The sequence below is a fragment of the Montipora foliosa genome, chromosome 11 (genome assembly GCF_036669935.1).
Source record: "Montipora foliosa isolate CH-2021 chromosome 11, ASM3666993v2, whole genome shotgun sequence".
Classification (NCBI taxonomy): domain Eukaryota; kingdom Metazoa; phylum Cnidaria; class Anthozoa; order Scleractinia; family Acroporidae; genus Montipora; species Montipora foliosa.
In genome coordinates, this window is record NC_090879.1 from 48191741 (window position 1) to 48208686 (window position 16946).

At 39.9% G+C, this 16946-nt stretch overlaps 3 protein-coding genes across 3 annotated transcripts; all 3 read left to right on the top strand.

The window, feature by feature from the left end:
• The first annotated feature begins 5421 nt into the window (after positions 1 to 5421).
• LOC137977298 (uncharacterized) lies at positions 5422 to 7050 on the top strand. Its single transcript, XM_068824539.1, has one exon. The coding sequence runs from the start codon at positions 5422 to 5424 to the stop codon at positions 7048 to 7050; it is 1629 nt and encodes a 542-aa protein (XP_068680640.1).
• A 26-nt stretch (positions 7051 to 7076) lies between these two features.
• On the top strand, positions 7077 to 8180 carry LOC137977299 (uncharacterized). Its single transcript, XM_068824540.1, has one exon. It carries the CDS (start codon positions 7077 to 7079, stop codon positions 8178 to 8180), a length of 1104 nt encoding a protein of 367 aa, XP_068680641.1.
• A 15-nt stretch (positions 8181 to 8195) lies between these two features.
• LOC137977300 (uncharacterized) lies at positions 8196 to 13369 on the top strand. Its single transcript, XM_068824541.1, has 5 exons — positions 8196 to 9980; positions 10069 to 10846; positions 11854 to 11969; positions 12571 to 12919; positions 13011 to 13369. Exons 1-5 carry the CDS (start codon positions 8196 to 8198, stop codon positions 13367 to 13369), a joined length of 3387 nt encoding a protein of 1128 aa, XP_068680642.1.
• The last annotated feature ends 3577 nt before the right edge of the window (positions 13370 to 16946 follow it).

The window sequence follows — 16946 nt, forward strand, 5'->3', positions numbered from 1 at the left end:
GCGGCCTGAGCAAAACATGGTACTTGTAGGCCCCTTTCGTTGAGGCAAGGTAATGTTTCTTCACTATGGCCTCTGGTAAGTTTGTAACAATTCCCCACCAATCTTTCCGTTCAGCTCTTTTTTGATGCCTCACGATGAGTTAATAATGGCCGTTTTACTACTTCGGGAATTTGAACAACAAACTCCGCCATTGTTGAAATTCAGAGCACCTCTTGCATACCGGCTGGTAACACAACCCCATCGGCGCCGTTCATATGAAATGCCTGATTTTGATTTGCTTCTGGTCGTGGGCTGCTGTGAGAACACTTAGAGATACGGTTGATGACTCAGGTTTACTCGGGCTTATGGTACTGGTGGGGGTGGGTGGTAGATTTTTACTTCCGGCATTGAAAACAATGGTTCTGATAAAATTCACTTTCCAAAAAATGCAAATTAATCATTTCTCCTGTCATTCACTCCCAAGACTTTCCAAGGGCGAAACAATGACATGCCGAAAACTATTCAACAACAGTACAGAAAGTTCTTGATTCAATGAAGAATTTGCTAACGTGGTTGAATTGTAAACTGATCAAATCATTCATCTTCTACCGACCTCTTTTTCGTGTGACCTTTTAGCTAATCAATATCGTTGCCGTCAGATTTCAGGAGACCTCTCTGCATCTAAGTTTGAGCATAGAAATATACACATTAATACAGGGCTCGAAACTGCGACTGATGCAGTCACAAAAGCAACTAAGGGAATTGTGACAAGTTTTGCGACAAAAACAGTCACGTTCGTCGCCAAAAAATCCGCGGATTACCGTTCACTCTGTCAATTTCAATAAACGTTTTTAAAATATGCCAGTGTTTGACAGTTGTGAAATGTTGGTGGTTTTTTCTCCGCATTTCAAGATATGGGGCACTAATGAGAGAGTTGTTGTTTAAAGTACCACCTAACCACAAATATCTTTGTGTTGCTCAGGAAAATCTCTCCTTTTTCACAGGCAAATTTTACCCTTTCACCTGATCCACGACTGAGCTTCTAGACTCATGGGTAAAATATTATCCCTGATCCGACATCACAAACTGCTTCAAAAGATTGCAAACATCTTTTAAAGCAGCTTGTGAGACCAATTTGTCTTGGTCACAAAATAATTGAGGTTAGGTGCACTTTAAAAGCAATAATGTTTAGCTTAGTGCAAATTCTGGTGCAGGGCGGGTGGAGTTGGCACCAAGTCTCCGTCTTAGGGTCATGCTGGCACTTCTCTGATTTCCTCTCCGAGTCACCTTCCTGGCAAGGCTTGACATGAGGTCATTAAGCTCTCTGCTCCCCCAAGGAAGAGGTCTGATGCAGAGAATTCTTGCTTTCGTGCATCAACATCTGAATCTGAGTCTCCTTGGTCACAATTATCAGAATCATCTGTTATGGATTCTTCCCGAAGACATAAACTCATTGTTCATGCAGGGCAAATATCTTGCCTTGTCAGCCTCTGCTATAGTGCTTGAGTGTTTTAAGGCATTGCACCGCTTCAGCCGTTTCTATCAAGCAATAATTATTAGAAATAATAATAGCGGAGCTCTGCGCGCATGTAGCACCATTGTTAAGAAATATGGTAACCCATCGATGCGAGACATCTTAGTTTTAAAGCCATGACGTCATCAACCGTAAGTACGTACTTACTTACGTCTGTCCGTACGTCCACTCCTCCATGTATGCCAATCTGACCGGGTATCATGCTAGTTTACAGCATACATCTTTGATATTAACACACCTGTCAAAACAAGGTATCCGCTGACCAGTTTCACGTGACCAAGCTTAAAGCTCACTAAGGTGAGCTGTTATTTTTTTATGTTGACACTGACCAGGTACTGATTTTCCATTGGATTGCAGGCTCAACCCAGGTTAACTCACCTGAACATAAGCGAGGCTTCATTTTTCGCATGCTTTCTGTTGCTCAACACGGGTACATGGCCATACTTCATATCAACGAAAGTTCTTATACAGTCAACGCTTCTCGTGTTCCGGTGGAAAACGGTTTGGAAGATGTTTTCTTTCTGCATTTTTCGCTTGGTTTCAATCCAGTTTGACATATCATGATATCTGTGGTCCACACTGGTGGCTACGCAAGTCAAGCTTCGGCGGAATTGTAAACTTAAGGCGGAGTGTTTATTTTTAATTTGCTTAGAGCTGCTTTTGTCTCTGTATTTGCAATGTTTGGCATATCTTTATAACCAAGTGTGACACCCTGTATGGAAAATAGTTACAATCCCAACAATCCAACGCTTGTTACATGAAAATGATTGTTCGCAGTTCTTAACCACGCATCCTAAAATTCAAGGATAAATTTGCCTGCCCTCAGGCAATCAAGGTAGAATACACCGTACCTTTTTCAGGGTGATAATATTTTTGACATGTAACATGATGCAACCATGAGCTTTACCTTAAACCACAGAAGCCTCTCTGAACAAACAACCATCACCAAATTATCTGTGGCCTCCTCCCAGCGTTTAAATTGAAAAAAGTTCACAACGGCCTCCTTCACTTGTGAAAGGGCCCTAACATTGTTAGCCTCCTTGAGCTCTTTGAGACTGATTTCCTTCTCTTTCACCTACATGTAACAAGTAAGACACCAATTGAAGTTATAAAATGATTTGAAATTTAAAATCTTATTGTCAAATAGGCAAGTACTACAGTCGAACCCCATCCTGAAGAAGACAGAAAAGGGATAAAATTTAAAAAAATCTCTGCTAGCGGGTTCTAACGAGAGATTTATCACGACTGTGCCCGAAATTCCGAGTGATGTAGCCCTATATTTAATCTCTAGATGGACGAAACTCTGTTTTGTAGAACGTAGGTCATCAAGTATTATTTAAATGCTTCTTTGTTCACATTGAGATTATCAAATAAAGAAGCAATTGGACAAATGCGTTTGGCAATGTTTATTACGGTATAATGAGATCAAAAGCTAATGCCCTTCGCAGCGAGACGACTGACATAAAAAAGCGATGAAGACAATAAGCAGTCATTAATGTCGCTTGCTTATTAAAGCGCTTGGAAACCCAGCCTTGTAAAGTCCACGCTAAACAAGATTGATGTGGAGGCTTTGAAGAGAGACCTTAAAAAATTTGAGGAAAATCATCCTTTGGGAGTGTCAAGGGCATGGGCTCAGTGGCTGCAGGAAATTGAAAAACCTTTGGAGATTCCTGATCACTGGGAGTGGCCTTTAGAAATTCTTCAAGGTTGTTCTAAAGTGCAGAGGCCAGTGATTGAGGCTGTCACCATTCCTGATAATTTGCAAGCCATGCGTGACAGAGAAACAGTGGAGACTCAACAGGTGTGTTTCATTGTTATGGCAAGTGATGGTTAGTACATGTATCATGAGTACCAAATACAGGCTTGGCACAGTTTATGTGTATCCCGTAGATTTTTGAGGTGTCAAATATAACTATACTAACCTAGGACCTAGTATAATTTTGCTATAAGAGGAGAACGAGAAAGTGGCCCAGAATTCTTCCCTACACCTTGATACATGTACTTGTAAAAATGAAATTGGTTACAAGAAAATTGAATTATACACATCTGCACATAGTTATTACAATTACCATGATCTATGGAATCTCGTTTAGATCTACACTGGACATACAGGCCATCACGAGAGCGGGAAAACCCAGTCGAAGCTGTTGATGACTGCTTGCAGAACATTGAGGTGGGAACTTTTGTGGCAGTCTACCTGACCAATTATGATAAAGTGCCAGTAATTGGAAAGGTTCTTGAAGTGACTGAAGATAAGGTGAAGGTCCACTACTGGAAAGGATCTTTTAAGGGGAAGTGGAGTCCCCAAGATGTGCCCAAAAGGCAGACTCCATGGGTTGATGAACTTCCCAAAACTTGCATTATCTTATGTTCATTTTCATTAACTGAGGACAGCAGACTACTGCCATCTACCAGGAAACATCTCCAAGATGAGTATGCTAGGTTAAAACAGGAAGAGTAGCATTGATTACAACCCACCCATTCATTTTTGCACGATTTTATTGGCTACTTTACATCATGTGGTGGACACCTATCATGCAATACCCCCATCTGCGTTGATATTTGTTCAGCGATAATGTTTTTTGCAAAAATTTAAACATTTGTTTTACATGACAGGTTGTCAAGTTTTTGTCCAATCACAGTAATAATTAACTTAATTAATTCAATCAAATGTACTTCTTACATCAGTTGCAAGCATTCACATAAATGGATTTTTCGATCAAATTGTTGCTTTTTTGTGAAATTGAATGGGAGGTTTATAAAGTAATTAAAGCCCTTCCTGGCTTGCTGGTACAGTTGCTGAGAGATTTTTCTCAAAATCTCATTTTGCTCTAGAACCTTCACTTCTCAGCCAAATATTCATTTTCCAGCGGTGGACATTATCAGCCGACATACCAGCCGCCTAAAAGGGGTTTACTTCCTGTTATTTATGATACCTTTCACTGCAGCACTTGGATCCATATCTGTAAGTTCTTTTTTAAAAATAATTTGATCCGCAGTCTTGTCTTGTGAACTCGTACGATTAACATGGTTGTGTAACTTACCGTTTTGTGTGAATGGACAAGAACTATTTTGCAAAGCAAAAGTCCCTGACCTCTTCTGTTTGGCAGCAGGTTTTTAGATACCCTTTACATAGAATACATTGCCCCACTGGAAAGTAGAAACTGCAAATTATAAATTTTAATTCCTGTCCTCATCATCATCCCTGGTGTGAAGTGCAGCAGTGTTCTTGAATGTTTTCGGTTTCTGTTTTATTGCAGTACTGTGTTTCATATTCCATGTTTACTTATTTTATATTAGGTCTTGTTAAGCTTGTAAAATAAAAATTATAATTTCTCATAAAATTATTGCATAAAGCAGGCTAATTCTGGCAGAGAAAGTGGAGTGAGTAATCTAACGGTTTTGGGCAATTACAAACTTTCTTGTCCTAATACTGTATGTAGGTACTGTTCAGTACTGAACAAATGTTCTCCGTTTACTGCTGTGATTTTGAGGTACATACATCAGTGCAGTACAGGATTGTGTACAGTTTATAGCTGCATACTTCTGTGTCGTTCGAGACTAACGCTAATGACTTAATCACTGTAATATGAAGATTCTAAACTTATAATGGCTTACATCACAGTAGCTCGTTAGATTGTGAACATTTTCGTTGTAAGCGGAAGCAGATCGAGAAGCCACCGCGTAACTATACATTTGATATTTAAGACCTTGTTTCTGCTTTGTAATTATTACTTATGAGGACATACATATTTCTTAGATTTCGAACGCACTCCTCGTCACGTATGCTACTGAATAAAATGGAACTGTGATAAGCCTGTGTTTGAAACCGATGGTGTTAAAGGATCGTGAACAATGAAACATTCGAAATCCGTTTAGCAAATAGTAAAACCTCCGTGGGCAAAAAGATGTCGGCCGTGGAAGAAGCAAAAATCATCCGAAGATCTGCTAAAGGAAGATTCACAAGAAAAAGGAATGAGCTTCTCAAATCTATCGCTGACAAGAGAAACAGAGAGATTATCGAAAGCAATTATTCTCAGCTGGTAGAAGCATGGGGACTCTTAGAAAGCAAACACGATTTATACGCCATGTATTTGACTGACGAAGAAGTAGAAACTGCCGATAACTGGATAACGGAAGTCCAAGAATCATTCACGGAAGCTATGACTATGAAGATGAGTTACATAAACGACATAGTAGCAATAGAATCTAGAGAGCGCGCAGAAGCAGAGCATGAAGAAGTGAGAAACAAAGAGCGCGAGCAAATACAGAGAATAATTGATCAAACAGCTATAAGAAGAAGCACGGCACAAGTTGTTTTTGAAACATCGTGCCAAAGCGTTATCAACATCCTAGAATCAGATAAGGGTACGATCTCTACCATCCAAAAATTTGAGCTCCAACTTGAAGAAGCATTTAAGGAACGCAAACAAACTAATAAGGAGCTACTTAATTTGCTGACACAAGAATCAGCAAAATCTGAAATCAGATGGATTCACGATATTCAAAGAAAGTACAACGGGATAATTGAAAAACTAGATGTGCAAATTGTTAAAGATGAACAACTAAAGGAATCAAAGCAAGCGATAAAGGAAAAAACGACCAACCTTAGCTTGGAGAAAATAAAATTGCCCAAATTTGATGGTGAAATACGAGAATATCCACAGTTTAAAAGAGATTTCCAAAGGCATTTTGAGCCCACCTTAGACAAAGGCGATGTTTCGTACGTCTTACGATCCTGTCTCGGTAAAGAACCTTACGAAACAGTAAAGAGTGTAGACGATGACATTAACGAAATGTGGAAACGCCTCGATGATAAGAACGGAGACCCCGCCAAGGTTGCAGATGTGATCATTGACAGTATTCGGCGAACCAAAATCATCAGAGAAGGAGAAGATAAACGACTCGTCGAATTTGTAAACATGTTGGAGGACGGATACAGAGACCTAAGAAGACTTGGACTTGAGGCAGAGATTACAACGACCAGTTCTGTAAGCATTATAGAAAGGAAATTACCGATGGATATAAGGAGAGAGTGGGCTCAATCAGTCAGCTCAGATGCAAGTATGGTTGACAAGATGAACAAGTTTCCTAGCCTTTTACGATTTTTACTAAATCAAAAGAGAGCCATAGAATATGATTGTGCCGCACTTCGGGCTTACAACTCCAACACGGCAATGTCTAAAGCAGTCGCGCACCATGCAACCGCGAGAGAATACACTGACGAAAGACAATCGAATTATTCTAAATGCTTGTTCCACAACAACGCTGAGCACTGGACAAGTGAATGTAAATTATATCTGTCCGAATCAGTAAATGGAAGAAAAAGAATGTTAAAGGAAAAGGGTGCGTGTTGGTCATGCTTGAAAAGAGGACATCGCATACATGATTGTAAAAGAAAAGGAAATTGTGGCATAAACGACTGCGCGGGAAAACATCATAGAACCATCCACGAGGAAAGAAAAGAAGTCACAGCGTCAGCAAATATCTGCAGCAACTCACAAATCGATACATGTCTCCTGCAACTGCAAGAATAAAAACAAAGAGAGGATACATAAACGTCATGTGGGACAACGCGGCTTCCATATCACTCATCACAAACAAAAGGGCACGGGAAGAGAAACTAAAGGGAATACGGGTAGAGCTGTCTATCGTAAAAGTGGGTGCGAAAAGCGAGAAGATTGCATCAGAAAAGTACCGGCTATGTCTCATTGACAAAAAAGGCCAAATTGTCGAGTTTGACGGTTATGGCATCGACAAGATCACCTCAGACATTCAAAGCATAAATATTGATGGTATAGTGCAATTGTTCAAAAACGTTTCAAAGGAAGAAATTTTGCGCCCTACCGGAGCAATCAATGTCCTAATAGGCTATGAATATGCTGGATTTCACCCTGAGAGAGAGCAAAACTCAGAACACTTGCTGCTTCTGAAGAATCGCTTCGGCCGATGCATAGGAGGAACACACCCATTAATCAAGGAAACCAGTGTGAAACCTAATCTCAGTGATGTAAAAGTCCTTCATGTTATGAAAGCGAACGTAGAGGATTTCTACAACATCGAAAATCTTGGAATCGAGTGTAAACCCCGCTGTGGAGGGTGTAAATGCGGGAGATGTCCCATTTGGAGTAAAGAGTACAGCATTAAAGAGGAAAGAGAACTTGAGCTGATCGACAAAAATCTCGAATATGACTATCAGGATGGTCGATGGATTGCAGAATATCCTTGGATCAAAAACCCTTCTGCAGTCCCAGATAACAGGCGAGTAGCCGTGGCAACGCTGATCTCTACGGAGAAAAGGCTCCTCAAGAACCCTCAGCACGCCAAAATTTACGATATGCAAATAAAAGATATGGTTGCAAGGGATGTTGCCCGTAAACTCAGTAAAGAAGAACTAAACAGTTACAAAGGCCCCATACATTATATCTCGCATCATGAAGTTTTCAAACCAGATTCGAAGTCTACACCGGGTAGAATAGTGTTCAATAGTAGCGCTAAGTACATGGGCCATGTACTTAATGAATATTGGGCAAAAGGTCCAGATCTACTCAACAATCTAGTGGGAGTATTAATACGGTTTAGGGAGAACCAAGTAGCATTGATGGGTGATATCAGGAAGATTTACCATACCGTAAAGACGAAGCCAATAGATCAGCACACCCACTGATTCTTATGGCGAGGTATGGGCACGACGAGAGAACCAGATACATATATCATACAAAGAGTATCATTTGGTGATAAGCCGTTAGGCACCATTGCGACAGTAGCCCTAAGAAAAACCGCTGAGATGGGAAGAGAAAGGTACCCACAAGCAGCACAAATTATCCAAGATAATACTTACATGGATGACATCATTGACAGCACTGAGGACCTACCAACAGTGAAAACAATTGCCAGCGATATTGAGAATTTGATTAAGAAGGGTGGATTCCAAGTCAAGGGCTGGATATTTTCAGATGATCCTATAAATCAAGACAAAACGGCTATACCTAGCGAGCCAAATACATCGACAGAGAAAGTCCTCGGAATAATCTGGAATCCAGTCAAGGATTACTTATGCTTTGAAGTTAAACTAAACTTTTCATGTAAGAAACACAAGTTGCGCATCGAAACAGATTCAAAGACTAATCCGCTCCCCTACGAAATTACAGAACAGCTAACGAAACGCATTATTCTTTCACAAGTTAATAGCATCTACGATCGGCTCGGATTATCAGGACCTTTCACAGTGAGAGCGAAAATAATGATGCGTCAGATATGGGCAAGCGACATCAAGATGAACTGGGACGATCCTATTCCGGAGGAGAATAAGCGAGATTGGATAATGTTCTTCAAAGAACTACATGAGATGGACAATGTCAAATTTAAAAGACGCATGAAGCCACGTGATACAGTCGGAGATCCAATATTTATTATCTTTAGCGATGGATCCAGCCAAGCCTTCGGCGCATGTGCTTACGTAAGATGGGAACTAAAGGGTGGCCTGTTTAAAAGTAGCCTGATTCTGTCCAAAAACCGCCTTGCCCCAATTAAGAAGATGTCTATTGACCGCATAGAACTATGCGGAGCAATAATCAACAAACGACTAAAAGTGCTCGTACAACAGCAGTGCAGATATCATTTCCAGAAATTCTACCATATCGTTGATTCCCAAATAGTGCATGCTATGATTCAAAAGGATTCCTATGGTTTCAACACATTTGCCGCGACGCGCATAGGGGAAATTCAAGAAGGCACTGATCCTAAAGATTGGTACTGGGTCGAAAGCGAGTATAACATTGCCGATTGGTTAACGAGAGGCAAGAAAGCGAGCGAGCTTGGTTTTGGTAGTAGTTGGCAGGATGGACCCACATTCCTTAACCAACCCGAGAGTGAATGGCCAATAAGTCGTAATTACGCTGAACAACAATTACCGAACATGGTGAAAACCGTAAGAATTGCGACTGCAGTTATAAAGGACGATATAGTAACCAGAATTAACATAAACAATTATTCCAACTATAAGAGATTGCTACGAGTGACAGCGCGAGTTTTGTCGATGTATCACACAGATTCGAAACCTACATTCTTTAATGTCAAAAGGGAACCCACTGCAGAAGATCTCATGAAGGCTGAAGATCTGTGGATCAAAGAAGCTCAGAGGAACATGCACGAAGAACTCAAGGCAGGAAAATACAAACGTCTATGTCCTCGCCTACGTAAAGATGGAATATATGTCGTGGGAGGTCGTGCCACCCGTTGGATGGAAATGAGTTACAACAAAAGCGAAGTTATATTATTACCCTATGAGCATCGCTTCTCACGTCTCTACGCAGAATATGTCCATAACAGGGGACATTACGGAGTATTAACAACTGCCAGTAAAATTCGCTCCAAATTCTGGATTACAAAGCTACTTAAGATGACGAAATCAATCAAATACAATTGTATCATATGCAGAAAGCTTGATAAAAAACTAAGTGAGCAAGTAATGGGAGAACTTCCAGAGGAGAGAGAGACTCGAGCCCTCTCCAGCCTGGCATTGCACAGCTATTGACTTGTTTGGTCCCTTCAAGATTAAAGATGAAGTAAGAAAACGAACGACAGGAAAAGCGTACGGAGTTATCTTCAACTGCTTAGGAACACGAGCCGTGTATCTAGATCTTACAGCGGATTACAGCACTGAAAAGTTTTTAATGGTGTTGAGAAGATTTGTTTCATTAAGAGGTTATCCATTCAAACTTTACTCCGATAACGGATCTCAGCTAGTTGCAGCTAATAAAGAACTGAAAAGTGTTACCAAAGGATGGGACTGGGAAGAATTAAAAGCATTCGGAAACATAGAAGGTTTCCAGTGGGAATTCACAACAGCTGATGCTCCCTGGCAAAACGGAGTTTCTGAGGCTCTTGTAAAATCAGTCAAAAGAGCTATGGCCGCAGCCATCCATGAAAGCATTCTGACCTTTTCAGAGCTACAGACAGTTTTATTTGAGATCGCAAATTTGATTAATGAGAGACCCATTGGCACACATCCAACATCACCCGATAATGGAACATATTTATGTCCCAACGACCTTTTACTAGGAAGATCAACTGCCAGAGTGCCAAGTGGACCTTTCAAATTTACATCCAACCCACAACATCGATTTGCATTCATTCAAGGCATCGTTAACAGCTTTTGGAAAAAATGGACAAGAGATTACTTCCCCAGCCTTATTATTAGACAAAAATGGCACACTGCACAACACAATATGATTGTTGGAGACATCGTCTTGATGCAAGACTCAAACCAAATCAGGGGACAGTACAAGAATCCCAGGCCAGGTGAACCTGTCACTAAATACGATGGGAGAGGTTATGTCACTGTTGAACGAGCTGTCCACCGTCGTATAGTATTACTGCCAGAAGAGGACAATACAATCGATAAAAATAAAACTAATCGATTGTTGACTCTGATCATTAACTCAAAATCTGTAAAAAAAAAAAAAAAAGAAATTTTTTTTTTCTTCGAGCGGGGGAGTGTGTCGTTTGAGACTAACGCTAATGACTTAATCACTGTGATATGAAGATTCTAAACTTATAATGGCTTACGTCACAGTAGCTCGTTAGATTGTGAACATTTTCGTTGTAAGCGGAAGCAGATCGAGAAGCCACCGGGTAACTATACATTTGATATTTAAGACCTTGTTTCTGCTTTGTAATTATTACCTATGAGGACATACATATTTCTTAGATTTCGAACGCACTCCTCGTCACGTATGCTACTGAATAAAATGGAACTGTGATAAGCCTGTGTTTGAAACCGATGGTGTTAAAGGACCGTGAACAACGAAACAACTTCTACTGTAATCTGGGCGTATCGAATTCGTCAGCAAAATTGATAATTTTGTTTCTCACCCACTTGTGGGGTTTTGTTACTTGTACTGACGATGGATGTAGTTCATCCAAAACATGTCCACAGTGTACTTCTAAACTCTAAATTGTCGCAACTGATATTCATTATTGTGTATAACTTCAAATTGACTAGACATAATTCAGGTGGGCTGCAAGAACTAAAACCTGCACTAATGAAATTTAATGTTACTGCACTGGTTCTAACTCTTTCTGTTGAATAAAGTTTATATGGCTGAACAATCGGTCCTCAAGTGCTCTAGTTAAGCCTCAGATTGGCCAGAGAGAAAAAATAAAAATCCTTTCTCAGGTTGTTTGGGTGAACAGATATTCCAAATCCTCTTGGGCCTTTCGTGGGGGATCAGAAATTCTGGATCTTCTCTTGTGTTTTTGTGGGGATCAGAAATTCTGAATCCTCTCCTGTGTTTTGTGGGGGATCAGAAATTCTGAATCCTCTGTTGTGTTCATAGGGGGATCAGAAATTCTGAATCTTCTCCTGAGTTTTGAGGGGAAAACTCTTGGGACACGAAATTCTGAAGATCATTTGGCTTCTCACCCGTGGCTCAGACATTGGAATGGAGTTCAGGTAAAGAATAGGAAGTTGCTTGGAAGAATTTTGTGATTCCTTGCAAACAGAGAAACTTTCCCGGTGAGTTTTAACACAATTTTAAGATTCAGAGGAAACTACAAAAACTATCCTTGGAATTAAGAGGTGATTTTGGAAGCTCCACGTTTCATTTTCTGCCAATTTTACACTCATTTCCGTCGAAACTTCAAAACCTGTATTTAAAAAAAAGCTGTTTTGCGAGACTGATTTTCATTTTACACTGAAAAAACAGCCATTTTTCAGGTGATTTGCTCTGAATTTCCCTAAATTGGAACACCACATTTTAGTTTGGAACGCGTTCAAACAAAATTTTTTTTCCTTGTAATAAACCTGTCATTCAGTGAACCTTAATTTTTTCCGCTTCACATTTCACTTTTCGTTGCGACCTTTGTGTCTTTCACGGCTAATCATGAATCCAGAATTTTGAAACAATTTTCCCGGTTTTTGGGACATCCATTCTGATCAAATGACGAACCTAAATGAAGCACAAGCCTGCTATAGGCCAGGGCAGTTCTTCTTGAGGCAGCAAATTCCGCAGAACACCTTTCCACCAGCGACTGCAGTTTTGGCGCCCTTTCAGCTTCTTCAACCGGCACAAGCAGGCTGCTCTGGAACTGTACCACTACCACTAGCTTCCACACCTCCTGAAACACCAGAACCCCAAGCAGCGTCCGAGTCGTCTAACAATTCGGGGAAAGCAGGAGGGGGGTACGGAAAATGGAGAGAAGAGGAGGAGAAGCTTTTTGTGCAGTTATGGTGTGACAAGCACACGAGACTAGAGTCATGGCATGCGAGACAAGTCTGGGAGGAGATTGCTCGTGAAATTTCGAAGAGCGGAAAAGTTACCAGCGCTCAATGCCAATGTAAAATGAAATACCTTAAAGATAGGTACAAGGAGGCAAAAGACCACAACTGTCAGAAGCCTGGGGGTGATTGAAAAACCTTTTATGACGAGATTGACTCCGTTCTTGGATGTTGTGACATTGTGACATTCAGTCACATAGAATAAATCTGTGCCAGGATCTTCTTCGAGTTCCTCTAATTCAAATGGAAAGGAGGGAGGACCAGCAGACGAAGGAAGTGTAGAGGATGAACAATTCAAAGAGTCTCCCGCCGCCTTTGGTCTAAAGCGAAAGAAGGAAAGAAAGAGTCAACGCCACAAAAGAAAGTGCGCCAAAAGTGCAACAGCTCCACGGAAAGAACAAGAAGAAGGCGATGCTCTTTTCTGCGAGAGTGTGAAGAACTCACAGGATCAGGGAGACAAAATTTCTGGCGTGCAAGAGTCTATGGAAAAAAATCAAGCAAAGCAGCTCCAGCTCATGGGTAAATTTATGAACAGTTTTATGCAGGCAATGCAGTCATCAAAGGACAAGCAGTGATTCAGAACAATGATCTCTTTGATGTAAGAATTATTGCAAGGTTCTCCGTTTTTTTCTTAATTTAAACAATTACATATTGTCAAGCGATTGGAAATGTGATTGAAATTGTAAATGTTACTGTTTTTGAATCATATAGTTTCTTTACATCACTTAAAATTCGGTCCATGAAAAATGTTATTGAGTAGTAACAATCACTTCTGTTTTGATTTTGTACTGAAAAATGAAGTTGATGTAAGTATTTTTTTATTGTCAACTATAACTTTGCCTCATCATATCGGTGATTGTTCGTTCCTTTGCTTAATTCTTCATTGAAATTGTAAGCTATACATTCTTAGTTATAATTTGGAATCATAGAAATACGATCAACTATGAAACTATGAAAGTGATGAACTGTGCAATAAAATAATTCATTTAACTGAAACAGCAGTGTGTCATTAATCTTTTTAAATCTTCCTTTTCCTACAAATTCCTACAGATTCCCATCTCGGACAGGAACATCGTCATCATCATCATCCCATAGATCTGCAGCTTCAATGCAAAAATTGTGGATTACACAACATGCGATGATGATCTGATTGTTAAATGCTATATCACTATCACGTCCTTTCAGTATACTGAATGCACACTCTACTGATACCCTTGCGTGTGAAAGTCTTTTGTTAAAGTTGATTTCTTCTGGGTCATTCGTACCCCCATTAATAACCACATAGAGAGGGGATAGGCACAGTTGCCTAACAAAACTGGTCTAATCTCCCTCCCACCAACTCTCACAGTTGGTCTGAGCAACAGTTCATTATTGCTAATTCTTCGATATAGTAAACTATTCCTCAAGACTCTAGAATCGTGCATGCTTCCTGGGAAGCCAGCAGTGACATCCAAAAATCGTTTATTTGTGTCAGCTACCGCTTTGACAAGAACATCGTGCTGGTGCAGGCGACTGAAATAATTGGGACTGCTTTCCTTGGAGTTTTAATTTTTATGTGTGTTCCATCGATGGCCGGCTTTTCTAAAACGAGGATAAGGGTAAGACCAAGGGTCAGGGTAAGGGTAAGGATACGAATACAGAAAGTATCCTAAAAATGCATAAAAGCTAACCTTAAACTTTTTTTAAGGCCTAATTAGGCCTAAGGTTAGCTTTTATGCATGTTTAGGATACTTTTTGTATTCGTATCCTTACCCTTATCCTGACCCTTGGTCTCACCTTTACCCTCGTTTTAGAAACGCCAATCGATGGCTCCTACCACATTTGGGAGATCTGTTAAATGGACAAAGGTTTCTCGAGTGGCCAGAATTTCTCTATTTATCGAAGGAAATTTGATTTGCTCATTTTTTAAGTTGCATAATGCTTCAACATCTTGGACCGCCTCAATAACTGTGCTTTTTCCTACCTTGAAATTTGGGCCTATCGTTATGCAGGAATTTCCATGCACCAAACGATACAGTTCCAGTGTCCAAAGTGTATCGGCTGTCACACAGTCACGCAAGTGCGTTTTTTGCCTTGTCAGGCGCAGGAGAAGAATATTCAATAGCACCGAGAACTTATTCTGTTTAAGCGGAGCTGATTCCTGAAATAGTCTCCTGCAATTGTAGGGTCGAGATAATGTGAGTCAAACCACGACTGCTGTGGTCCAACCTCATACCCAGGGTCTTCTCGGCTTTCAATATGGCGCCGGGTCTTGAGAAGACCCTGGCACACAGCAGATCACGTGATCAAATTTGTCCATTTGTCCATCGAGGATGGACAAATATGCAAATTTTTTCAAAATGGCGGCAAGGAATATGGTGAGAGAAATCTGGGTACGACAACTGCCAGCAAACAAAATGGAGTACGAAGGGGCAACCCTAAAGCTGTAAAATTTGACGTAAGAAATCGTAAAATACGGATGGATGAATGCACAAGCAAGGGCAATATGGTAGCTGACAGAGAAAAAATTTTTTTTTATTATTTCTTAATTGTTTTAAATGCAATTTTATATACGGCCATTATTTCTCGAGGCTGTGATTTTTAAACAGCTTGGAATTTGGAAACAGCCCTTGCACACAGTTTCACCCGTAATATCACATACATTTGATTACAGTAAAATCCAGTGAGCTAACACTGAAAGCCCTGGTTCTATCCTATTTAGTCACGGAGCTATGTTCACTGTCTTCCGTAATGTAGAATTTACATTGCATGCTCAATCAACTGACTGTAAAATCATTTTCATACACTTGCATGATTCTCTGATTTTTTTTATCGGTGTATGTCAGCCTTCTCACAACGACTTTCCCCACTATACAATGACCCAAAGCTATTTTTCTGCAAGCAAGTATTATTGGCATCTCATCATCTTTAGCACTTCTTGTAGAGTAAGCCCGGGATAACGGATGGATCTTTGTTGTTTCATCAAAGTGACTTTTAATCTGGTGAATCCCAGGTGCTGCTTTGGAGGCAGTGATAATGGCACTGTTAGTTTTATTTGCCCCCATTCCTTGAACTACATTTTTGCTGGTGAAGTTGCAAATTTCTTGGGCTTTGTCACCTTCAATGTTGTTTCCTAATCCCCCTGTCCAGTTCACAAACTTCCCCCAAGTCACTTGATGTGCTACTTCTTCGGACAGTAAAGCCTTAACTTGAGCAATGCTGGTAAACATTTCCAAAGCATATTTTGAAAATGAATTGAATCGGAAAAAGTATGACAGTAGGTGCTTTTGGTTGATATTGTTTCTGTCCCCATCACCCTCTGCACATGTGTCTGTTAACTGCATCAGAAAGACTCCCAGTTCAATTACATTTAGCGCATAATATTTGTGGGAAAGATTACGATATGTTTGTGTTAAATAACATTATTTATTCAGTACATTTTTATAGCTTAACTGGCTTACAAAGCAAAATTTTTAGACAGGCCAATAAACAGGCTCTTGAATGCCTTGGAAACCATTTGAAAAGTGCAAACCTTGTAAGCTCTCAGAGTAGAACATGCAAGCTTTAGAAATTTGTTTGGTCCTTTTCAGTCAAACCAAGCATACCACCATGGAGTCTATGAACGAACAGATTATTAATTTGAATTTGCTGCTTGTATCAAATTTACCTGCATATCTGCATACCTAATGAGCATCAAATTTTAGACAATAACTTCACATTATTCAATTTGTAAAAATGAATAAATTATTGTTTTGACTTTTGAATACATGTAGAAGAAATCCCTGTGAATATGTTTCTTATATTAAATGTAAGAAAACTAGGTTGACAAGTTTAGTACTTTGAATGACTGATTAGACTGCTCTTTACCCATTCAGAAGTGGAAGTGATCCAATATAAATGAGTGATACATGCAGTTTTAATTATTACTAGAATCCACAGTAGATCTATACATGTAGGACTGCACTTGATCTGGCTTGTCTGTAATGGACCAGTACTTGGATACAGTTATATGAGCTATATCATTGTATCTTTTGATGCCTATTCACAATAGTCTGTGATGAAAATGACAATGTACAATACATATTAAGCATACCTAGCAAAATATATTTTATCTATATATAAATTTTAAAAATTACATTCACATTAAAAGCACATAAAAGTCTCACCCTCTTA